The 27996-nt window shown below is 25.6% G+C and overlaps 1 protein-coding gene across 2 annotated transcripts in view; it reads left to right on the top strand.

Moving 5' to 3' along the window:
* Positions 1-27996, top strand: part of LOC136985964 (protein MTSS 2-like) — a 41434-nt gene that overhangs the window by 1164 nt on the left and 12274 nt on the right. For both annotated transcript variants that reach the window (XM_067283392.1, XM_067283385.1), the window contains exons 2-8: positions 6002-6063; positions 8239-8312; positions 14193-14277; positions 14370-14461; positions 22863-22937; positions 23216-23376; positions 27324-27476. In XM_067283392.1, the coding sequence (XP_067139493.1) occupies positions 6002-6063; positions 8239-8312; positions 14193-14277; positions 14370-14461; positions 22863-22937; positions 23216-23376; positions 27324-27476 (702 nt within the window). The remainder of the gene's footprint in view (positions 1-6001; positions 6064-8238; positions 8313-14192; positions 14278-14369; positions 14462-22862; positions 22938-23215; positions 23377-27323; positions 27477-27996) is intronic.

Here is a 27996-nt window from a genome sequence, read left to right as displayed (position 1 = left end):
GCACGTTACAGTGTTGCAGGTGGCTGGGCAAGTTTGAATTAGGGAACCGTGTGGTGTTGACCGTGTTTCTTTGGGGGATATTTCCTTATAAGAGTTAGGTTCGGGGTACCTTTTCTTTTGCCCGTTGGATAACATGGCACTGTTGGACTTTGTTTTTCGAAATTACAATAATTGAGTTGGAAAGAAGTAATTCCGAATATTGAAATTTTTGGTGGTATAAGTAGAAAACTCATTAATGCAATATTTGTAATGTTTCGAGGAAAGTAAAGAAAAAAGCGAACAAATTTTATATTTTGATAATTTATCACTCGCTTTGACAGTTTATTATTTGTTATCATGCAATTAAAGTGCTTAATGGTTAACATTGGCTTTAATAATTTTTTAGTGTTAAAGTGAGTGTATTTAAGGAGTAAATTTGATGTACTGGCCGGAAAGTTGTTAGTGATTTATGAGATTTTCGCTGTAGACCATCTGTATATATTAATTTATTTCAAAACATTTTAAAGACATTTTTTATTTATAATCTTCACATTTAATTCAGATTTCAATATAGGTTTATTTTCTAAATTATAGGCAAGAATTACGGTATTTAACTATTAACCGTAGAATTTAATCTATAATACAGTCTGCCTGTGCTTGAAATTAATTATCCTATCTATTTTAATATCAATTATATGAGTAATGGAAACAATTTAATTTAATTATAAATTTGATTAAGATTTTTTTTTTTATTAAAAGTTACCTTACCTTTCAATTAATATTATTTTAAACAGATGTTTCAAATGTTTTAATAGGAATTAATTTGCAAATATGTTTAGATTAATTAAGGTACTTTTTTTAATTGTTGTTTTATATAATTGATTTACTATTTCTCAAATATATGAATAAAATTAATAAATAAATGACCAATATATTGAGTTTTAGTTGAATATGATATAACCTTTTGTAAGATGATATAACCTTTTCTCTGTCGGAAATTTTTAATTATAACTAGATACGTAGATGGGAAAATTAAAAAAACATGCTGTATATTCGTCGTATCAATCATACAGAAGGATAGAGAAAATAACAATATTCATAACTGCTGGATAAACAAATAAAATTTGATAAATATGTTATGATATTTAATTTTCGAATGACGGTCACTTTTATGTAGCATCTTGTTTTCGACATTTAAAATCGTTGATAAATCTGCCAATATGATGATAGACGGAAATTTTCAACTAGTTGTAAAATAATTAACTTCTCCGTCAGTCATACCTACGGTTACTTTTTCCTCGTACTAATTATTTGTTGCAACAAATACACTTCTCTTCCTAACATTGTAATAGTAGATTTTCATTTAAAAAATGTATACTTAATTAGATCTAGCTAGCGTCGAAGGATAATGTTGAGCTTTATTACGCCATATGTCGTCATTAGTATGTATCATTCAGACTTACGTTTACAGTAAATATAATGCAAAAATATTTTTTAAAGATAAGTATTATAAAATAAAAATGTCTGTGAATGGGTCTAATGATGACGATAAAATAAAGCACTTAATATTAATAATCAAAGGCTCATTTTATTAAGTAGTAATCAGACGAGGTTACTCTAAATTTAGATCCTTACTTTTTTCTTTGTGTAATAATATAAGTTTAATTAAGTTCATTTGCTTAAAAGATAAATTTATTCATATTCTTATTTTATATTGTATAATTATTATTCTTAATTAATGAAGAAATTGGCTGATTATTTGTGATAAATCATCATGAGATTAAAGTAAATATTATACATTCCTATCATTTTATATCATCATACTATTTGATAAACTCTGACTTTAAAAAGAAAAACTGTAAATGATAGACTTATAATGAAGTTATTTTATTAAATTTAGTTGATATAATTTTCGATTAGAATTAATAATTATGTATATTTGCTGTTTTACACTTTAATATGCTGTACAGAAGATATAATTCTTAATTATCTTTTGAATATTTATTTTATTGGCAAAATTAACAAATTAAGACAGTTTTTAAAGAAAAACATTACATTTTAGAATATTGTAATTGAGTAAAATTTCAAATTAAATAGAAACGAAAGTATTTGGATCAATTCTATAATTTTCTAAATCAATTTTTCCATAATAATAAAATTAGAATGCTCTGGATAGCCTTCAAAGTAAATTTTTAAAAAAATTCTGTATTTATTATAGATCTAGACACACAATTATTCCAAGGTACTAGAAGTAACATTAATTACCTAGTTACTATTTATAGTGCCGGATTACTTTATTAATTATTAAACTTTCTAGCTAGCCAGTCAGGAGCAACCCAGTATAATTTAGTATGCCATAAAAAAAGACGAAATAAATTCACCGTTTTAAAATATTTCATACTTTTAAAACTTAAACATTGTTATTTTGAAAAGCTTTACAGATCAATAACCAAATGTGACACCATTTTTCTTTTTATCACACGTTTGAAAACATTATAACCACAGTGCAGATTTTGTTTTGCTAGATAGGCTTTAAGATGTTGAACAATTAGAAGTGGATCCTCTTCAGTGTTAAGTGGACATTTGAATTTATTGAGTCTCAAGATGTTATTCCGTGTATTTAATGCTAGAATAAATTCTCTTTAATTCCAAATTCAATACGGTTGTGCAATTGACTCTAATGATTTTTAAACAACTGATAACTTTTAGTTATTCACTGTTAATAACAATCTGTAAAATTAAAATTTTTTAAAATTTGATGCAATAAAAAAAAAATATTAAATTTAAATTGTTTCAAAAAAAAGTAAGAATGATCATTTACTTTAATTTAAAATAATTATTCTAATATTTAAAGTTATATTCATTTAAATAATTCATATCTTGTCATCTACGAGAAAATGACCAAATTAATATATAAAGTAGGCTATAATCAAAATGTTATTGCTGGAAACTTTAATTTAATATGCTTAATGTATAATATATATCTTAATGATGGTGTTTAATTAAAAGGATGATTCGGAGAGAATTATCATTTCAAGCAATTTATTTGTATGTATGTATATATTTAAAGTTTTTCTTTTTAATACGATAATGCTTAAAATAACACGAGTTAAAATATAAATAATTATTTTTCCGACAAACTAAAACCTGAACTTTATAGCTCAGGAATCTGCTTTACGTCACAGCCGAGTACGTTTTCATCACCACTCAGTTTTCTCGTATATAAAATGATATATAAAAGATAATTATTGTTTGATTGCTGGTAATGGATGTATAAAAATTTAATTTTTTTTTTCCCTGTATGGTTTTTAAATAGGCAAATAATTCCTATTTAGTAAATAATATAAACGGTTCTAAATTCATTTTATTTTATTAATATTTCTTTGATTTTCAAAAATTATTATTGTTATTTATTTTTAATATTGTACTATAAAATAAAATGTTAAACTTAAAAAAACAGTAAAACTTCTTAAGAAATATTATATTTATATTTTTTTTAATTTTTAAATTATATTTAACAATAACAGGAAAAAATAAATAAATAATTAAAAATAGATTTTAATATTTAATATAGATGATTTTTAGAGCATCATTTATGACACAGAGGACCAATTTGGGGTTTTATAGGGGTTGTTCTAATTTTAGTCCTGCATCTCTTCTTCATATTTCAAATCCCTATGCAATATGTGTATTGAAAATTTTATATAGATCTTAAGAATTATATTAGAAAGTAAATCTTTCTTCAAATAAACTTTTTGTATAAAAGAAAGATTTAGTTTATTTTTTTTGTATCTTTTATATTTTTTAATAAATAATAATTAATAATCAGATTCTTAAATAAGTTAATACGTACTTTATTTAGTTGTTTTAAAAACTACACTTAAACAATGTAAATTTAATAATTAAATTATTATTTAAAATTATATTCTCTAAATAATTAATAAACGTTCTGTTTTAATTAATTAAGAATATAATTTGCGTATGTAAGGTTAAACTTTATTTTAATGCAATCAGTATTTCTTTATTTAAATGTTGTATTATCTATATAAGTAAATATTATTAATTATTTTGTGAATATTTAATAGATTTTGCAATCTATCCAGCTAATATTAACAAATTAATATTTGCAAACTAATGTGCTTGGAAAACTTCATGTGTTATGCCACAAGTTAGCAATATCATGCATGAATGAACACGGAATAGGAAACTTGGAAAGTACAATCATAGTTCAATGAATCTTATACACTGACAGTTTGGATTTTTTTTTCTTGAGATTACATAATTTAATTTGTTAAAAGATAGTCTAAATGAAAGAGATTATGACAGATATCATTACTCTTAAAGATTTATATTAATCCATTTAAAATATTATATTTAGTTCGATGGTTTTAAAAACACTGTTTTGAATATTGATTGCTTCTAAATTCAGTTTTTTCTAGAATTGAAATTTAATTTTCTACTTTGTTTATTTAGATTATTGTTATATCCTTAATGTAGCAAGTGATATATCTGTAATAAAATGATATATAAATGACATTTTATTATGATTAAATTTTTGAAACCTTGTTCATGATAAAATTTATCATTTATTCTTTTTTATTTATAATTTTTAAATTTATATTTACTCTTCCTGAAATTATATTGAAACAGTTTTTAAGTGAATTATTAAATTCATATTTTGAAAGTTTGTAGAAGGTTAAATATCGGTTTTAAGAAGAATTTGGGTAAATTGTACATATTTATCTTTTAACCGGTACTTCAAACGTATGCTTGAAAGTATTTTCAAATACAAGTTCTGAATATAAATCAGACTTGAACACGACTAATTAAGATAACTGATAACGTTTGTCAGAACAATAAAATTACTGGTTAAAAAGGTTAATGCTGATTTGTAGAATGATTTGTGTTTGGCCAGTTCAATTTTATGTTTAGGAAGTTAAAAAAAAATTGTGTAAAATTTAATTAATAATTTCTCAGAATGAACTTTTTAATAAAAGTGAAAGATTCAACTACTTTGCGGACTTTTAAAAGCATTTAAATTTTTCAAATATTTTCTTTTTTTACTATATATAAGTGCGCACTTTATCCTCAATTGTATTTCCTTTAGACTTTTAAGATAAAATTACACACTATGTTCATTGTATGGTAATTATATACCTTGAGGACTTGTTTACAATATTATCCAAATTGCTAAACAAAGATGGCCTTTATATTTATAATATAAAACCAATTCTTTTGACTTTTCCATAAGGACTATTTGGAATAGTACTCTGGAACTAAACTTGACACAGTGTGAATTGTGAGTCACTGCATTTTCTGTGTGGTGGTATTGATTGGTCATATAGTTGGGCAGAGGATTGGGAGTGGAAGCTTCCAAATATTATCTTGTAGGTAGAGGGGAGTAATCTAGAATTAGGTACTAAATTATAAATAATTTTAAGAACTAAATTTTTTATAATCAGTTGAAAAAAATAATTATGTTTATGAATGAACTAGATTTGGAAACTTATCTAATAGAGTGGTGCATTTTGACTAATATAACATACCTATCTGACTTTGAATATTAATTATAAAACTTATAGTAAAGCTATTTATTCTCATTTGTACAGATCTTTATCTTTGTTAATAATAAAATTTTTCAAATTAATTATTAAATTTGCATTTCTTCTTAACTTCTTATTACAAATTGTACTAAATTTTTCAGTCCATTGGGTAAGAATACATTCATAATTGAGTATACAATCAACTGGAAAATCTAGGCTATCATTATCACACTCACCTGTGTTTATAGGTTACTTCCGCTTAGTGCTCACTCAAAGAAAGTTGACATCTCACTGACCTCAAATTATCAGCTTTTTAATACCTCCTGAGATATCTTTTATTACTTAAATTAAAGAGACAATAAATTCAGCTGTGTAAATCATAAAAATTTCGATCTTGTCGCAATAAAACGTTAATAAAATATTTATTCATGTTTAATATTAATTTTCGTTTTGAATAAAAATTTGTATAATATTTTTAGGGAGGAACACCAGCATGGGAGGATTTCTTAGGAAAAGCCACCAAATTACATTCTCAGTTGAAGTAAGTTCAATATTCTGTTCTATACACTATAATTTTCTTACAGAAGTGAAAGTATTTAATGCAAATAACTTTTTTAATGGAGCGATTAAATGAATAAACATGAGTATTAGTACAAACACCTTTATCTTTATAAAGAGTGAATTGTATGCTAAAATATACTCAAGGAAAAAATTATGTAAATTATTGTTATAAATATATATTTAAATTTTCAATATTTTTCTTAGTACTTTCATTATTTGAATTAATTAACTGATTAATAAAATTATTATGTTTTTTTTTCCTCCCATCTTATTCAGTTCAGTGTAACGTGTATTTAATAATAATAATAATTCCAAAGTTATGGTTTATGAATTGGAAGTTTGTTTTACATTTGTTTAATTACAATGATTTAAATTGATGTTTTGTTGAGGAAACAGTTTTGACAGTTGTTCAATGACATTCAATATTTAGTACAAGGACTGCTGTGTTGTAATTTGACTCTGGAGGTGGGTCTATGGGAAGATATTAACAGCAGCATTTTATACAGCTATATTGATAGTCCGTTATGAATATGCCGAACAGATGCAGTAATTTTTTGTCGACGAATTCCGTAGAATTAAAAATAGTTGAGAATAGATATCTACTACTAAACTATTATCAGTTTTTATTTTAGGAGTATTTCGTTTCAGTAACTAATTTTATTTATGTAAACATTTTTAAGAAAAGGAAGTATCAGTTGATTATAATTAATAATAGAGTATCAATGACTGATCATATAATTCTAGAAAACTGCTGCGCACATGTAAAAGTCTATAATTTTTTTTTTACAGGAGTTAATTCCTGTAATTATATATTTTGTAATACCATTCGATAAAGAATCTCTATTTTACTGGAGATCGAAAGTTTTTATCGTAATAAAGATAAAATTTAATTATTTGGAATTTTATAGTTTGATACGTATTCTAATTGGCTTAAATCAGTTTTACAAACAATATTTTATTTTATTTTTAGAAAAACATTAATTTTCTTTGATGAAATTTTGCCGTAATCTGGACATTAATGGATAATTTCATTACGTAAAAGAATTCTTCCAAATAAAAGATTTAGCTATTCACTTTATTATGTAATCAGATTTCTTCAACTTTAAAATAATACAGTAGGATTTTTCCAGTCGAAAACAATTTGACCTCTTTTAAAATAATAATAAAAGAAAATTAAATAATAAAAAAAATTGTTTTATAAAGAATTACATTACAAAAGTATAGAAAAATATCTTTACTTCAACCATTGTTTACGGGTATATTAAAAGATTGGAAAGGAAAATGAGAATGTAAATTATGGCCTTCATCGAACCATTTATTCGAAGAATATAATGTTATATATTTGATTTTGAAACATTTTTTGTAAATATGTGTTATAATAAGAAGAGGGATCTCGCTTTTATTTTGGAAAGGTTTCAACATAAACTATATCCTTGGAATTATTTTATTAAACGAATGAATTGATAGAATCTAGTAAAAATAGATTATTCCATTCATTCATTCACTATAATCAGAATAAAATTTGAATTATCAAAGATGATTATTTTTAAATTACTTAAACGTATATTTAAACAATATCTTTCGTTAAGTAGCTTTAGAATAATTCAATTTTTATTTTCTTAATTCAATTAAATTTATAATCACAATCGTAATGGGCATTAAGTTAAGATATTTTGCCATCATCGTTAGCGATTTTAATGAAAATGTCCGTATTGGTTCGTTAAGCGATAATACTACAAGTGAAGAGTTGCAGCGTGCTTTAACAGGTTAATTGTGATGAAATATCAATTTCATGCTTTGTAATTACAGAGACTTCTTAGACTTTATTAAGAAACTCATAGCCCATAAATGGTAATTTATTTTATTTGCACACTATATTTGGTATTGCAATATTTTAGTTATTATATAGAAGTGCATTGAACTGTTCTATAAAGTTCACTTCACTGCCCATTGTTCTTCCTGCTTCTCGTTAACTTTAACTATCCATTGACATTGTAACATGTCATATCCTGATTTAAAATAGCGGAAGAAATGTTTGTGAACCACCAATTCGTCAAGTACATTCGAGCAATTTAGCCATTCATTACAGTTAGAATAAGTGCTATAATTAATTAACATAAATATGAATATTCCCTTTTGATTTTACCTCTTCCAGAGCAACAATCGTGGCTTCGGCGGCGTTTCTGGATTCATTTCAAAAGATCGCCGACATGGCAACAAATACAAAAGGTAAAAGATCAATACAAAATAATTTTATCAGTAGAATTTAGGATATTTTCAGCAGAAAAGTTTAATTTTATATTTAAGTTATCTGAGTGTTTACTTTATTGCTATATTTAAATTGTTTTTACAATGGAGTCAAATTCTGTTTCTCCACTACAGGAGTCCTTTAGAAATTTATTACCCAGGGTGTTGGCCGGTTTCCAAGACTACTGACCATTTCTTTAAATAATGTTAAAAAAGCACCGTTCTTGTGGAATATTTAAAAACTTTCGGATTCAGCTCTAACAGCAAATGGTTCCTCCAACTCATTTAAAAAAACAATACTTAAATACGGCTTACGTATAAATTGATTCCTGATGCATTTACGACGAACTGGTCGGTTAGGTGACAGGACAAACACATTGTTTACGTCGGGGTAACCATTGTGTGGGCTTCCAGCAAGGACAAAATAACAAGTCGTCCATGAACCAGCAGCAGAATTCCCTTTTTATAAATCGGTCCCCCGCGAATCTACGAAAGTTGAGGGGGGGAGGAGGGAGGGAGGGAAAACGAACTCTGGCACGAGGCCAGATTCTCGGGTGAACAACCCCACCGGACCTGTTGTTCGAGTTTTCAGAAGCTAGTGTTTTGCCGAAGAACGTACTATTTTACGGTTTGTTTCCGATAAGGTAGCAGCGCGTGTTTGTTAGTACGATTGCACTCGATCCTCCAGGGGGTGGGTAAAAAAGTGAGTTTAAAACCAGTTTTCGGGTTCAACACCTTAGTAAACGATCTCCCGATTTATCAGAAAGAGAGCGGCCCATCAACATATTTTTGGGAAGATGCGTGTGCGCGTGACCAATCAATGTCAAGTGTGCTGGCCTCCCCAGAGCAAACCGTAAAATAGGTTAAGCGTTACTAAACGAGGTACAGTACATCTGGTATCGATCGGTTCGAATTTTATTTCCGGTTGGTTTACGAACGGTTTCGGAACCCCTCAAAAAACACTCGGGACTTCTGTAGTAAGACATTTTCCAAGGATTCAGAAACCGGTCGAGTCTCTCCCCTCTCCGTATAGAGGTCACTTATTATAAAGGAAACTGAATGCGAAGACGTCTCGCAAAATGAAAGGATGGGCTTTTGTTGTGTTGTGGGTAGAAAGTAGGTGGAACAGAAGGTCAGCGGTTGCCCCACTCCACCCTGTCTTCAGTCATTGATCCGCTACCGCTGTCGGCAGGTGGATGGTGAATAGAAAATCCCCATCTATTGTCGATTCCGCGTGGAACCGTCGTGTTTCCTTATTGTAACCGCAAATTCTTTAACTGGGGTGACCAATATTGTGTGTCCTCCTATCTAGATTGAAAGAGAGAGAGAGAAAAAAAGGAAATTTCGTCGGTTACGTAAGAATCGCTCCCCCTTCACTTCCTCTTGCGTGTCTCGAGTTTATTCGCTTTTTAAGACGTTTCTTCCGTCGTTATTATTATTTACAATGGTAGTTAGGACACGATATCAATCTAGAGATATGCGTTATCGTTTTTCCCTAACCTTTTATACAGAATGTCCTTTTTTTCCACTTCGCTCACATTGAAAACTGTTTATTCTGTGCTCCAGGCCTACGTATTTTGATTACTGCCGTTCTATTTTTCATCTTCCGGTCTATAAATAGATTGTTTCGTTTGATAAAAATGATTGTTTCCGACGCCATTATTTAAAAAAAATCGTAGAAATTTTAATTAATCCGGTTAATTTCAACTTTTTCTAACTTTTAAAAAGCCAAACTCGCACGTGTATTTTGATAGAAGCGAAACAAATTCACGGAATTAGCGATAGAAATACGACAAACAAGTCTATTTTTTAAAATATTTTATACAGAAATTATAGACGTAAGCTGTATATAAAAAAAAACGTGATTGAATTGATGAAAAAAATGTTTTGGATATAAGTGAACGGGATAACGAAGTTCGTGAGTTGATTACCGCCAAGTTTTCAAGGTCGTGTGACAGGCAGCATTGACAAAATTCATTTTCTTTTTTTTTCGTTAATCCTTCTCCCTTTTCGCCCAAGGAAGTTATAAAAGCGAAATTCTTATTTAACAGATTTTAATGTTTGTAAACGCGTTTTATTTATTTTAAAACGAATTTAATTGGATTTTAATTTTTACAGTTGTGCCTTGTAGTGCGATTTACTTCATCAAATGATTGATACATTAATGTTGGTCTATAATTATCAGATTAAATTTTAATAGATTTTTTTTTTTTTAATATAATTGAAGGGTTTAAAACAACAGAATGCAGCTTTGGGGAAGGTTATAACTAATTCATCAGAAAGTAATAAATAACTGTAATTTCTGCAGTTAAAATAAGAAGAAAATTGACATTTTGCTTTATAGAAAACAGGCATATTAATAATTTATTCCGCTTCGGATTATTTGGGCATTATTTTTCTTCGAGTAATTCCTACGTGAACCGACTAACAATTACTTTGATACCGTATTAATCATAGGAGTGGTGAGATGAAATAAATTTCCACAAAAAACACTTTATTTCATGTCGCCTCCAGTGTTATTATAGTTCTAGATTTAATTTTAAACAAACTTTTATAAGTTAAAGTTGAAAAAAATGACTAAAAACAAATTAAAAACTTTATATTTTACCTTTAGATAATCCATCCGTACAATTTAATTAATGATAATTTCTTTTTTTAATTACTTTTTTTTTTAATACTTCGAAACATAGTCAGATACTTTCTGACCTTGAAAATAATAACACAATTTCACTCTACATTTTTTAACCCATTAAAGAAAATTTTAATAAGGATATTTTATTACTATAAAAGGTTTTCAAAATTGTGTAACGTGTCCATTGGTGGCGTGTGTATAAAGTGAATTTGCTCATTAAATATACTTTAATGTTAAGTGCAATTATGCAGCATTTCGCTCTTTGATGAGGTGTTACGTAACGCGGTTCCAATTAAAACATATCATTCCTTATGTGGAACATTATACCTCGTCTCGGCCGATTGAGTAATATGCCGTTACGAAAATATCGATTTTCCGAATCTTTTAATAACTAATATTAAGTATTTAACATCATCTCTAAGATATTTAAATAATTAAAGATTTAATAATCTTTTAATATGAAATTTATTCACCAACTCTAATGTCTTATGTATACATGCATGCAATAACAGACATAAATCATGGATATAAGTATTATTTTTTAATTGTATAGTGTTACAGAGTAACTTAATTTTAGAATAGTTTGGATAGAAAATTTAATGATTATTTTATTATAAGTAGAAATTTCACAAGATCTATGACAAATTTATATAATTAAATATGTAAATTTGAATTATTTAAATTACTTTTAAATCTGGATAAGATCCAATTTAGCGTGTTTGAATTGCATCGCACGCACTGGTACATACTTAACAGCGAGATATCTTTAATGATTAAAATGCAGGATTAAAGCTTGAGATAATCTGCAATTTTAATGGTTTGATTTGTAATCTGCTTGGGTTTAGTTCTTATAAGTAAAGTGTTTTTGTTTATCGATATTTAAAAAAGAAAACTGGAACAGAACGAAGCGAAGGAGTCGATAATTTGTTACGTCGGAAATGTTTCTGAACTTTCCCGTCCGATATCAGCTGCTTTCTAATAGAGAACACCTCTCGAACCTAATCTTTGGTTTGAGAATTGTTTTATTAGAAAGCAGCTGATGTTCCTGAAAGCTTTGGAAACGTTTCCAATATATTACTGATTTCTGAGTTTTATTTGGTTTTGTTTCCAGTTTTAGCTATTATATGCAGTTATTTTTTAAAACAATTATTTGACATTGAACAGTTACAGTTACAATTATTCTTTTTTTACAAAGCCAAATTTAATTTATGCAATGATTAAATTCACCAATAACTTCAATATTATATATAGAATGTGTATAAGAAGAATTTGCCACAAGGATAGAATTTTTCTGCCTGTGTGGCAGATTAATCTTATCGTTAATTCAATATACGGAAACAATCATAAATTCTGTTAAATGATAACGACTCTGCTTATCTCTAGAAATAAATTTGTTAATTGATTTTTTTTTCACGCAGCTTAAAAATAGATTTGTAGAAACTTGGCATTTTCGTTCTCATTAATTTATATTTCTAGCCGAATTATGCTTAAGATCAGTAATTAATAAAATTCATAATTTAATGTTAACGTTGAAATTAAAAATAATAATTAATAAGTTAATATTTATTTATACAGAAATATAAAATAGATTCTTTATCATTACTCTTCGTGGGAAAAGTGTATTATCATCATTATTATCTATGTTTATATTTTAAAAACTTGTGTGTTTCTTGTTGCTTTATTTCTTTTACTATTATTTAATTTTAATTTTTTTTTTTGTTGACTGTTAGCAGGTCCAGGTTCAGACTAGTACGGCCCTAAGCTATAACGTATAAGAGGCCTTTCCATTTTAAATAATAAATTTAAAAGCACAAAGTCTTAAGCATCCCGTAGCATGTGAAACCTTAAGCTGTAGCTTGTCTAGCGTGTAAATCTGGCCTGTTCTTAGATTAAGTGAAATTTCAAGTTTAATTTATATCAAATAATTTTTTTTTAATTGTCTATCTCATCTTTAATAATGATAAATTAGTTTATTTAATATATTTTTCCTGTATATCAGGAAGTAATCTCTCTGATTAATTTTTTTACATGTATTAATTGACTAATATAATGAAAAATATTTTTACCGTAATATTGTAAATACTATTGGTTAACATCTTATCACGTTACTAATTTTCAATTGTCAGTTTATATAGAATTATACTAAATAGTTAGCATGTAGATTAGAATATAAAGTATGAATTATTAATAATCATTTAATTAACATTGTTTAAAAAGTAAAAGAAAATTATGTAATTAAAATAACATTGCAATTAAATAAAGCATAATTTTATATATATATATATAATAAATATTAGAACAGAATAAAAAAAAAAATGATGTTATAAGTTAACATGTTTGTGATAGGAGTGGCTGGCATTCAAGGACTCTAACAAAAAAAAAAAGTTTGTAGGAAAATTAACCTGGCATTTAAAATGTTGTTATCTCTTCGAGGCATTTTCCTGCAGAGTGGCTTATTCTGGAATTAATTTGCCATTAAAAGAATCTCTCTGCTTTTTATTTATTTTATAACGATAAATGTTACTTTCGAAATTTCAGTTTTATTCAAATATAAATTTAAATGCTATTAAAATTGAATTAGCATTTCTGTAATTGTTTTCCTAAAATATTTTCATAAATATGTAGAAATTAATGTATGTTAACGTGATTTTTTAAACAATAAATATGTGGGGGTGGCTTGAAATCTATTTAATCTTTGCATTTCTCAAATAAACTGACAAAGGATTTTAAGTGTTATAATTTAATTTTTTAAAGCATTGTAACTTGTGTATTGAACAAGAAAGCTCTAACTTCAAACAGCTTTTATGAAGTATGCAAGTTATAACAAAATACGATCACATTATAATCTTAATTAACTGACTTCGGCATACTTTTATGTATAAAAACAAATACAAATTCTTATTATTTTCACTTCACAGATGTTTTATACTTTGACCTATTGTAATAATTATTGTGTACAAAAGCTTTTTGTGGCGTCATTTGTCAATATAAATCTTTTCAATATTTTAAAATGGTTTCAAAATTATTTTATATATTAAAATATATTTTTACTCAGTTATAAGAATTTGTTTTAGCTTGAACAGCATAAAAATAATTCTGCTTGCTGTTGACATAAAGACTAGTGATATATTTATATGTTGTTATATAATCATATAATTAAATTAAATTAAAATTATTAGTATATCTATATGATGTTTCCTTTATCGATATTCAAAACCTCTATGATGCAGGAGCAACCAAAGATATAGGAACAGCTCTAACACGACTCTGCTTAAGACATAGAAGTGTAGAAGCAAGATTGAAAGCATTTACGAGGTCTGTTTATTATTTATAGAAAGCGGTTATATTAAATAATGTGGAATTTCAGTAAATCTGGAACTTAGATTAAATATTTATCATCTTTCTAGTTCATTAATGGATAGCTTGGTTGTGCCATTACAAGATAAAATGGAAGAATGGAAAAAAATAGCCTATCAACTAGATAAAGATCATGCCAAAGGTAAGTCATAAATTTATGTAATAATAATAAATCTAAATCATTACTCCTTATGCTGAAATCATATGTTTATATACATCATTAACTAAAATTATGCATTATTAAATTTTATGTAATGCAATTAATACTCAATTAAGATATATTTTGGAAAGTTTATGATATGAATTTGATTGATTATTCCAATATAATTTTGGTCAGATTAAATTTTTCTGCATTATTACTTAGCAACTTAAAAATGAAAGATGATACAATAGAATTTAAAGAGACTATATAACTTCCATTTAATTGCATATTGCATATTATAATGCAATAATTAATTTGGTATAAATGATGATGATTCAAAAGATAAATAACTGTAATAAGGCATAAATAGTTTCATCATTAATATTGTCGTTTTAAGGTATAAAATTATAAAAGCATTTGATTAGAAGAGTGCTTACTGATCTAGAAAATGATTTTACTAAGTCTTTTTATACATTATTTGATTATATTATTATTAAAATTTGATTAAGTGATTGTTATATTTTCTTTGATTCCTTAATACCAAAAAATCTTAAAAATAAACTCCTTACTTACTGAAGTCCTATGCAAAAACACTTCATGGTGTTGAAAACAAATCTAAGATTATTTTTGGGTTGTCATATTTTTGAATTCATTTTAAGGCTTTCTTTTCAAAATGTTTTGAATCTGAAGATGAAATTTGCTCTCAGAAATATTAATCAAGGATTTTGCAGGATTTCTATAAGTGAGGAGTTTATTTTAAATATTTTTTTATTAAAATCTTTTTAGAAATTCCTAAAAAATCCATTATATGAATTACTTTTCTAAGTGATTGTTTATATGAAGACACTAAGTTCCAGCTTAGGCTATTATTGATGATTGTTAATATTTTAAATAAATTTTTTTAAAACAAAACACTTTTTCTATCTTAACATCCGTTGATGACTCTGATTGTTAAATTATAATAATACTTGTTATAAAGAATATAGAATATCTGTTTAGTCATATTACCAATGACATTATTAAATTCTGTGATTAAATCTTAAATGCTATCATATAACTTAATATAATCAATCAGCACCAGAAACGATTAGTATGGTTATATCTGAATTAATTAATTAATAGTTGTGAAAGTGAATATTGGATGGGGATTCAAGTAGTGTAACTGGAAATGCAACTGCATGGCCAGTAGGAGTTGTGGCTTTAAGTTTCATTCCAGACCAATTATTTACTTCCAGAATAGTCTAAATTTAATTTAAATATTAATTTATTTCTAATTATTAAATAAATATACAAAGAGTGCCTATCTCTAACCAAATTGCTTCGATTCTGGTTATTAAGTAGCCTTGATGTAGTCTGATAAAATCTGGCAGTTAATTTTTTATAAACAGAAAATACAGACTGAATAAAATAAATTTTAGATAAGTATAAGTTAGGATAAATATAAATATCTTTTGAAATATAATCGATAAGAACCTTCTTCGATAAAAATGCATATCAATAAAATAGGACAAAGTATGTTAATTCTTGGTTCGATTTTAGTTTTAAACTTCAGTTCTAATAAGTGTCGTAAAAACATTTTCAACAAGATTCTGATTTTAAAATTAAAAGATGTGTTAGTAGTGATAGATATCTGAATTACTCTAAGCTACACTAGTATTTTTCAATATGAAAGTTAAGCTATTGTATATTTGACTTACTATGTAGTTTATATCAAATACATAATCTATATAGTCACTGATTTGTTTTAGTTAATTTGACCTTACAAAAATAAACATTTTAATCAATACTTATAATTCAATTTAAGATTAATTTAATTTGTAAAGAGCAGCTGAAATAAATTCAGAAAAATAAATATTTGATAGTTTTAAATACTTGAAAGAATAAAGTTTAACTGCAAATACTGTTGAAATGCTTTTTTAATACATTTGATATATTGCTTTGAAAGCATTTTTTACATAAAATTTCAATCAATTATACTATAAATAAAGTACCTCATTATTATTGTTATTATTTAACAACAAACTTGTTTTGTTCAATATATTAAAGAAATTTTGATTTTTATGGATGACCTTTTCCGATATTACTCTGTCACTAAAGTAAACACTATTAATGTAATATAAAAACCTGTATTTGCCAGATATGTCTACGCCTTTTGTTATAACACAATCCAATGGTTTCAGTTCTATCCATAAATAAAAATGCACGTTATATAAAATTTATTTTTATCGATTCTTTGCAAGTTATCTGTTGAATAAATTAGCCAATGTTTTCATATGTTTATTGTAAGATCTAACTAATCAAAGTTATAACTCGACCCTCTAGGTAGATATCAATAGATTGATTCTCATATCAGAAAATATGAGGATGATTTAGAATAATTCTGCAAATTTATCACGGTCAACGTCATTAATTTTTAATGGTTCATTTTATGGACGATAGTTATTTTAAACTGCATAAAATTCAAAGTAGAAAGTTTAATATTTTGATGTATTTAATCGATGTACTGAATGTTTTTGTCTACAGTGTTTCTTTTTTCTATTATTAGTTTTGCCTAAATCAATAAAATTTTATTATACGTGTATCTTTAAATCAATTTTATCGTCTAAAGAGCATTTTCTTCAATATTTAGTTTTCTGTCAAGAGTTAGAAGTATTGTTAGAGAAAGCAATTTAACAGAGCAATCCAATATCTATATTGTAGAATTCTATGCTTATTGGAAAAATTCTTTGACTAGCATTATATATAATAAATATTTAAGGTGATAAGTTAGTCCCGAATAATCTATATAATATATAAATATAGCAATTTTCAATTAGCAAATATAGTAAATTTTAAAATTAAATAAACTAAAACGGCTTTAGTTTAAAATATATTTTTTTAATATTAATTTAAATAATATAATAATCATTTATATATTAAATTTTTTTACAAGTGTTTTCATAAACTCAATAATAATTAAATGTATAAATTAATTAATGTAAAGTAATTTAGTCAGAAATTTATTGCTTTATTTTTCTTGGGAAGTAAATATCCAATTATAGTATTTATTATAAAGCATAAACGATAGATGTAACAACATTTTCTTCTTTAAAATTATATCGGATGTCAATTTATTTTGCTTGTTTTTCTGCAGTATGCATAAATTATGTTGGAACTATTTAGAAATAGAAGATTACTCAAGTGCATTTACTGATTAAAAATTTATAAATGTTTTATTTTGTTGGCACAGTTAATATCACAGTAACAGAATATTGATTGTGAATATTTTTAATAACAGTTTTAATTATTCTGACGTAAATAATATACGTATGTGGCTTGTCTCTTAAAGTTTTAGTTTTCCGATTATTTCTTCCAATATTTATATACCGTTATAGAAAATTTTTCAACATTTATTTCCAATATATTTGATTACATTTACTAACATTTAATAGTTAATATTTTATTTATATAATACATAAACAATTTAAATCAAATGATGATATTTCTATTTTATATTTATGTTGAAAATTATTTGGTCTTTTAACAGAAAGAAACAAAGGAAATGTAATATCTATTAACTGTTTGAATTTCGATAATGATGGAGAATAGCTCGGCTGGAGTTCATTTTTCGTTTACTTGAAGTATATTTTACTATATTCTGTTGTTTTTGACGAGCTTGATAAAGTATTAAATTTATAATTAAGAAGATCTAAGCAGTTTTATAGGTACTGATATAAAGTATTCAATTTGAGCCACAAATTACAGAAACACTTATAATGGGACAAATCTTTCCTAATTTTTAAAGGATTAGAATTCAGAAAAATTAATTATTAAAGGTATCATGAAATTTATTTTTAAAAAAAGCAGTCTTTGAATAGCTTTAAAATTGTTTTGATAACATTGGGCACGTTCCGGTATGCACCAGTGCATCCATATACTAAAATGTGTTCAGAAATTCACCGACGAGTTCATTAATGCAGCAAATGGTGCATGTTGCACTTGTGGGACTGTGGATATGGTGATGAAGCAGTACGGCTGCCTCCGTGGTTATATTATTAACACCGTTTTTACTATCTGTATTAACTCAAGATTATTTTGACAAAATAAGTGTGTACTGTTTGCTTTTGCCATCTTATAAGGTCATCAGACATTCCAGTAAAAGCTTATTAAACTGTTTACCATTGTATTGGTTGTGGCCGAGACCGATGCATACTGGAATGTAACCATTTTTATGAATCATACATTTCAAGATCTCAACAAATTATAGCATTTTCAGGTTACGAACAGAAATGTTGTTATAAGTGAAAATTAATAACATTAAACAGATGAAATTTTGTTATATTTATAATAATTTATGCTGTTTTTTGTTGTTTAAAAGTAAAAATAGTCTGTTTACTAACAAAACAACTGTATATGAGTACAGATACAGTTTGATTTGTATATTGTTTTTGTTTCAGTAATTTGTTTTTATTAACTGCTAAGGCATTATCAGCCTGGCTTCTGTTAAATCATTCTGCTAAGGGAAAATTTAGCCGCCTCGACATTTTATTCAATTCCAAATTTTAATGATTTCTAATTACAAGTGAACAAGACTTTGTCTGACATTTTATAGATTTTTTTTAAAAAATGGTAAGAAGAATATAATCAAACTTATGACTTTTGCTGTTTAGATATTTCAAGGAAGGTGCAGAAAGTTAAAACAGATATTGGGAATTTAAGGCTGTCTGATAGTATAAAATTTATTTTTAAAAACTTAGATTTAATTTTAAATAAATGTAAAAATACTTATGAGCTTTGGATGTAGCTAAAATATCAGAAATCCAAAGATAGCATTAAATAATCAGAATAATAAGACAAAATATGTTGATTAAGTCCCTATATTTATCAAAATTTCTAATATTGAAAACTGTTAAACATTATTTAAAAAGTTATCTCATAACAACTTTTTTTATTTAATTTGTTATTTATAAAAAATTGATATTGAACTGACCTTTTTTGCACATTTCCAGCACTTCTGATATAAACAAGAAGCAAATGTTTTTGGCCTCTCTTCGGGGGCCAATCTCGGGCTTTTTATTCAAGAGTTTTTTGCCGAACTTTTCAGTTTGGAACACTTTTGAAAGACGTTCTGAAACAAGTTCCATTTAAATTTTATATATCAAATAGAAATGTACAAATAATTCAATATTTGTTAGCAGATTTATTTAAACTGTTGTTATCTGTCATTGCTTGCTTTTGTTTATTGTTTAGTAACAGTTTTAAGATTCAAAATGAGTGCGTTTATGCGAAAATATGAGTTTAAATATGACACTGATAATAGAGACAGTAACAATAAGAAATTAATTTTTGTGTAATTTTTTCCACAAAATTGGAATAATTTATAAATTGTTTTTAAATAAAAATGCACATGCTCATTTGATATCAATTTATACTACAAAATTGATATGTAGAAAGCAATAATTTAATAAATTTAGCATCGACTACAAGCAAAATAAATGGTTTATTTTTAAAAATAAAAACAGAGGTTCAGAGGTTTTTGAATATATTTAAGACCATGTTTAAATATAATTACAATATTTACAAATGGGAGAGAGTCAAAATATGCTGTTAAATTTTGGAAAGATTTGTTTCAAGAGCAATCTGTAATCATTTAATAAGAAAAATTAGAATAAATGTTATTGCTAATACAAAATTGCCGAGTCAAAAAGTTAATACACTATGGATGATTGATTGTGGTATATAATAGTAATTTTATTTGGCACGAGATTATTAAATTCGATAAATATACTTACGAATCCAAATTTTGCAGAAATGGTAGGCCTGTCACTGAATAATTTCCGGAATTATACGTGTAACTGCTTATTATTATTATATGTAACTTACAATTTACTTTATATGATATTTCTTCTGTAATTTAAAAATCTGTCTAAACGAAACAATTAACGATATTCTTTGACAGTTTATCATTTTAGTATTGCTTTTTGCTATTTTATCATTTCAAAAATTACTTTTTTGCCCAATTTAACAATTTTTTTTATTCACTTTCTATACTAAGATTTCATTCGTGCATTCTAATTTTATTCGATTCGAAGAATGATATCACAGAATTATCTGCAGCCGACTGATTCGATATAAATCAACCGTTATGTTACTTTGTAGATTAATTTGATTTTTACTTATACTTTTAATGGTAGCAGAAGCTAACATCAGAATGATGAATTACATTAATTGTTTGTCTTAATGTTATGTTTTAGGTGTCTGTACAAAGAAAAATGTTTATATGATGACTAAAACCTAAGCTGTCGGGCTCCCTAAGGAGTCGTGAACCGGCCTAGACAAACACAGCAATTTTACATAACTTTTTATGTAAAATTGAAACGAAGAACATTTTTAATTAACAATAATAAAAGATCTCAAAAATATAAATAAAAATTATTATGTTCTTGTTTATTTCTCTTAAATTTTATATGAACAAAATTTCCAATTTATGAGTAAATTAGATATTTTAATTATCATAAGCATAATAATGTAATAGTATTTATTATATTTAAAATATGGCAGTGGATTTTTTTTTGTAAATAATTGTCTGTGTTAAAAATCCAAGTTTCCTTACGTATACATTGCTTTTTATTCTCCCCGTTTATAGTTCTTGTTGAAGGTTCGCTCTATGAGTAATAATTCAGAACTATGTATGATTTATTAAAATATTAACAAACTATTATATATTAAAGTAAATTCCATAAGAAAGTGGATGATGAACATACAAATAAATAAAAATCAATGCCTCAAATTAATCCGGCGAGTACAATTTAATGAAAACAAAAACGTTTTTGACCCAGTCAATGGATTTTCGTCAGTTGTCGAATGTACAAATTAAATTTGAAACTAAATAGAGCATATACAAATTAAATGTTTGTATGTTTAACAGCTGAAGAGCCGTTTATTGGTTCAAAAATGTTTTTGTTTACATTAAATTGTACTTGCTGGAGTAATTTAAGGTTTTAATTTTTATTTATTAATATTTGATTTGATAAATATCTTAAAATTCATATGTATTCTAGTTAAATCTTCCAATATTTTATAAGTTACTTCTTCAAATTAGAGATGAAATTTTTAAATGTTTTTTCTGTGTATTTTTAAGAAATTGGATTACAGGCAGATAATAAAAGAATGGAATTTAATGAATTGTAAGGGGATGAGATGACAATGCAGGTAGTATGAGCGTGCGTACATACAGATGGTAGACATATGTTAGAAAGCTGTTGTAAACTTCAAATTTCAAAAAATTATTATATAACCTTGAAAATATATGAATATATTATCATATTTACAAATCTGTAGTATATTAGTGATGCTTTTCTAATGTCTAAATCCATTTAAGCCTGTTTTTGAGTGTTAAATTCAATGTTTTGTTGATATTGTAATATAGAATGACGCTACATTTATTAATATAATATATTTAATAATATATCGAGATTTTTACTCTTTTTATAATGATGCTTCATATAATTTAACATTATAAATAGGTGACTCATCTATCTATATTACTGAGTTATCTGAATCATTGAATAACTTATTAGCCAAAACTTGTTTGTTTATTTTAATTAAATGCAATGCCACATACTTTTGCGACTATAGGCACTTCCTTAAATGACAATTCCATTAAAAAAAGTGAATAACACAAATATTTTGCCTAAAGCAAGAGTCGTATACACAATATAGTGATCAGAAACTGGTCCCTCTGTTACAGTTTGATAGATTTACAAGGAATAATACTGTAACAATACAGTGTTGTTTTTGTAACTCGTTAAGAATCTTGGCAAATTATTAAATAAATCACTTATTATAAGATAATATAATAATCAGCAAATAAATGAATTGCTAATCAACGATACGATCATTCAGTAGAAACATAACCAAACGATTGCCTTAAGTAATTAGGCTATAACTTCACTAATCTAATGATTAATACTAAGTAATTTGCTACTAGAGATAGACGTTAGGTGTCGTCTCTTAACCAAATTAATAATTATAACTATAATAATTTATTAAATAATTTAGAATCATCTGGAAGAAAAGAACTGGGAAAGAATTTTGAAACTGTCTTGTTAGGATGTGAAATGTTAGTTAAAAACTCTATACAAATTTAATGAACTTTTATGAATTATTTAGAACATTAATATTCAGAAAATTTAGAGCCCAAAAAGGCAAAAAGTTTTTTAAAGCATTTGTTTCCAGTAATTCTCTTAGAATATGCCAAAATTTTTGTGTATGATTTGCATGCAAGACAAAAAGATTTTAGTGATTTAATGATATTAATAAAAATACAATAATTGTTTTGTAGCATTTCGGTATTTTAAATTGAGTTTTTAATTAGTATTTAATTAAATCAAATAACTTAATTTTACTATTTTGTTTTTAGAATATAAAAGAGTACGACAAGACATTAAAAAGAAATCGTCTGACACCTTACGGTTGCAAAAGAAAGTTCGAAAAGGTAATTTTTATTTAATTAAATTTAGAAAAAAATTAATGTTTTAATAAGTCAAAGAATAGATTTACTGATATAACTTTATTTTTATTCTATATCTAAATTACTCTTATTAGATTATTAAAAAGCAATTAAGAAATTAGAAATTATTATAATTAATATTACAATCTCCAATTATAATTGAGTGTATTTATTTAAAATTTTTTAGTGAGCATCATTAGGATTAGAAATTATCAATAATTACATTATTATTCTTTATTATTTATTATTGAATTTTCCAACAGCAAGTAAAGGAGATGTACAGAGGAGTTTGGATACTGCCCTACAAGATGTCACGGATAGGTACCTACTTTTAGAAGAGACTGAAAAACAAGCCGTGAGAAAGGCTCTGATTGAGGAAAGAAGCCATTATTGCCTTTTTGTGGCTTGTTTAAAACCAGTTGTTGTAAGTAATTTATGTATTAAAGTACTTATATATAGCAATATATCATTATTACTTTTTCATAAAATATTTTAAGGACTACATATTTATAACATAATATTTTGAGGAAGATCACAATCTCAATATCAAGATTTGAACTAGCAGATAATTAATGACTAATACATGAATATTTATTTATAAAAAAAATATGACATTTAATACTGTTCTGTTCGATAGTTTTAATATTATCTCATAATCAGGAATATGTAATTAACATTAATAATTGTTTTAATTAATAATAACTATTAACGAGAGTATTCTTATCGAGTATATATTTTTTCGACAATGACTTACACATTAGTTAGAGAATAAATCATACACAAAATATTGCCCTTATACCTTAAGATTTGATTTTATAAAGACAATGTTTTTTTTTTATTTATAATTTAAAATTTTTGTTAACGTCACACTTTACCACATTTTGCTTTAAAATATTGTTGATTTTCATGTTACACAAATTAAATTTTGTTTGAATATTTATTTCAAGATGTATATATATCAATTTTATATAATAGTAATGAAAAACATCAAAAACAGGAAGTAGGAAATTATCTCAAAAGTAATTTTAAACATAGAATTTTATCTTCTTTAGTAACTAAATTTATGTACAGTAAAAGTATCTAATTAATTCAATAATTGGAGAATGAATATTGTTATTAATTTACAGTCAAACCTGTTTTTATGCGCTCTTTTTATGTGCGATTTTTATTTGTGCGATTTTTTTAATTTGTGCGGTATAGTTGGCGACTAGTCTCGTGCGATTCGTCATGTCTCACGTTGACTTATTATAGCTAAATAAACTTATTATAGCATAAATGCACTTATTATAGTAATATTATTGCATGAATATGCGAAAAATGAAATAATTTACTTTTTAAGTCAACAAAACACCAGCTGGACAAAAATATGTAAAACAGACGATAGACCAGACGATGCAGTCAAGTGCTGACATCTGTTGTCAATAAATTCTATTTCGTACGGTTTTGAGTTATTTTCTATGTGAGACTTTTTTTATGCGGTCCCTGTTGACCGCATAAAAAAATTATTTTTTTAATTGTGTTGCGAAAACTATTATTTACAGCCATTCGTGAAGTTTCGTGAGATTTTTTTTAATGCGTTTTTTTTAATGCGGTCCCTATCCCCCGCATAAAAACAGGTTTGACTGTATATTAAAGCAGATTACTTTTTAAAAAATCTTTAAAAACTAAGTTATACATGATATTTAATTTTTTGTTTACTTTATACTTATATCTGAATATTATTCATTTGCGATTCCTTAACTTTTAAATTTATATATGTTTTATATACACTTTCTACCTTGTGGGCATTAAGGGTTGCCTTTATAGTATGCCCATTATGAATTAGATTTTGTATAATGCACATTCTTGAGCATATAGCCAGTGCATTGGCAAAGTGATTTTGCCCAAATCACTCGTGAAAAATTCAGAATTCAATCTACATTTTTCAGAATAGCAGATAGACAATTTTTTCCATTTCAGCCATCCAAATCAGTTGAGTTTATAATTGTTTCATGTAAATATTTTATTTATTAATTAATATAAATTTATGAGGGTTTTGTTTTGATGAATAATTCTGTAGAATCACAAAAAAGAAAAAAAGTAATTTTAATAAAAGTTTTAATAGTTATTGATTTAATAATAATATTTTGTATAAAAAAGATTTATAATATTTATTCTCTGTCTGTACAATCAATTTTTAATTTTAATTATTTTATATAAAATTTATTTATTTTTTAATAAGTTATTTCATAGCATTTTTTAAGTTACCTGACTTTTATTTATTAAATTTAATCTTCTACATAAACAAACTATGATTATTTATTATTCTGAATTTAATTAAAATTTGTTTCATATAATCATCATCTACTTACTCTGGTAACCTTCACATAATGCTTTTCTGTTAATAAAGTTGTTTATTGATGCACTCTCCATCAAAAATAACTTACTTGAATAATGTATGGTGAATAAGATGCAAATAAACTTCAAAGAAGTCAAACTATTTTAATATCCCAAATGTAATTAAATATAAAATAAATGTAAATGATAGAAATATCTAAGAAAAAATATATGTATTAAGCTAATATCGAAGAAAATGACAAATGATATTTTGATTTTTACTGACAAATAAACATGGAGTATTGATTAAAAAAACAGTGAATAACACAGAAGATAAAATATTGAAATAGTGGAATTATTCAGATGTAGTGAATTTTCTGATCTAATTTTGATAAATTATATCTATAAATCTGACAATCAAATACAATTGAAATGATCACAACTGAATATGACCTTGTAAACAATGTTGTTAGGTTGATATATGATTCAATCAAAAATAGCAATGCATAGTTAAATAATAATAAATGATAATAGTTTAATTTCATTAAACCAAAAGTTTTCATACAAAAGTTAGTTTTATAAAACAATAGCATACAGTAAAATAACATAATATAACATAGTTATTTCTGACTGAATTAAAACTATTAAGTATACAGTCAAACCTGTTTTTATGCGGTGGATAGGGACCGCATAAAAAAAACGCATTTAAAAAAATCGCACGAAACTTCACGAGTGGCTATAAAAAATAGTTTTCGCAACACAATTAAAAAAATATTTTTTTTATGCAGTGAATAGGGACTGCATAAAAAAAGTCTCACATAGAAAATAACTCGTTTTAAAATCGTAGTCTTAGTCTCTAAGGAAATTACCTTCCTCTTCGCTTTATTTTTGCCCTTATTCATTTTCAGGGATTATGTCTAAACATAAAATAAGAATCCTAAAATTTTATATCTAAATAGAAAAAATAATACAGTACATTTACGCTTTGAAATGAATCTTATCTTAATGGTCCAGGAATGTGAAAGCACTTTGAAGGTTTAATTAACGTAATTAAAACAGACGTAGAATTTATTGACAACAGATGTCAGCACTTGACTGCATCGTCTCGTCTATCGTCTGTTTTACATATTTTTGTCCAGCTGGTGTTTTGTTGACTTAAAAAATAAATGATTTCATTTTTTGCATATTCATGCAATAATATTACTATAATAAGTTCATTTATGCTATAATAAGTTTATTTAGCTATAATAAGTCTGGCCAGACATGACAACTATGACAACATGACAACTATATTAACGTGAGACATGACAAAACGCATGAGACTAGTCGCCAAATATACCGCACAAATAAAAAATCGCATTAAAAAAATCGCACAAAAAAAGACCGCATAAAAACAGGTTTGACTGTACTTACTTTTCCATTATTCTAGTATTATTTTTGCACATATATTTTTCCTAAAGAATAATTAATATATTTCTCAAGAAGAAAGTGTAATTATTGTTATTTCTTTCTTTATTAGTTTTTCTTTAATTTTTCTGAATAAATATTCTTTTAAAGAAAAGTGAAAGAAATCATTAATTGAATATTTTATTTCTCATATTTCTTTCTTCTGATATTTCAGTACTTCTCTAATTTCTTTTAAGCTTTTTCTTACAACAGACATAACTTGAAATATGTTATAAATAAATTTAATTTATGATAAATACTTAAGTTTTTAATTATTAATCATTTCAACATATATAATTATATTAATTTAAATAAATAGTAGAAGATTTAGTTTTATGAAAGCGTGTTTGACCAAAATATTAAGTAATAAAAATTTTTAAATAACATTTAAATCCTGATTTAGATTTAGTAGCTTTACTTTATCATTAATTTAACTAAAGTATTTGTATTAAAAAGAAAATAACATCAGTTGTTTTGATATTAAATTGTGTAAACAAATAAGTTTTTATTTAAATATATATATTAATTAAATAAAATAAGAAAATTTTTTCCTCCTTTGATTAAAATATGCCTTATGAGTTTTGAAAAAAAATTTTTTGTTGAATTTAGGATTCAGAATTGGCCTTGTTCCATGAAGTTACTCATTTGCAAGAGATAGTTGATGCCTTGACAAAACTAACTGAAGATCCTCAGTCACTTCCTTCAGCAAGTGAACAAGTTATTAGTGATATAAAAGGATCTGATAGTGGATGGTCATTCCATGTAAGTATTTATTGAATAAGTTATTATTTATACAAATCATTAAATGTTTGTTTGTTAAGCTATGAATCGATAACTTCTCATTTAACCATTCTCTTCAATTTAAATTTTTAAAATTTAGATTGCAGAGAGCAATAAAAATACGTTATAAATTATTATTTTAATAGATTTTTTAAAAACTTTAATAAAAACTTTTCACTTAAAAACATATTTAAAATTTTCTACTTTCTATTTAATTTAACTTTATTTATTATTTTGAACATTTATATAAAAACATTACATAAAGAATAATATTTTCTTTTCATTTAAACAAAGATACATATGATGACATTGATGACATCATTGAACAGAAACATTAGATCTTAATCATTGCATTTACATTATATTACCAAAGGAAGCATTATTAAATGTATGTTGCGTAGATAGAAACTTTTAAACATAGATATACATACAAACTACAAACATAGATTCTTAAAATAATTGTTTTATTATGTATTTTAATTTGAATCTATTGTAACACTTT

This window comes from Centruroides vittatus, unplaced genomic scaffold (genome assembly GCF_030686945.1).
Source record: "Centruroides vittatus isolate TY-2023 unplaced genomic scaffold, ASM3068694v2 contig_1213, whole genome shotgun sequence".
Classification (NCBI taxonomy): Eukaryota; Metazoa; Arthropoda; class Arachnida; order Scorpiones; family Buthidae; genus Centruroides; species Centruroides vittatus.
The sequence above is the reverse complement of the archived record's forward strand: the minus strand, read 5'-3'. Positions and strand labels throughout refer to the sequence as shown.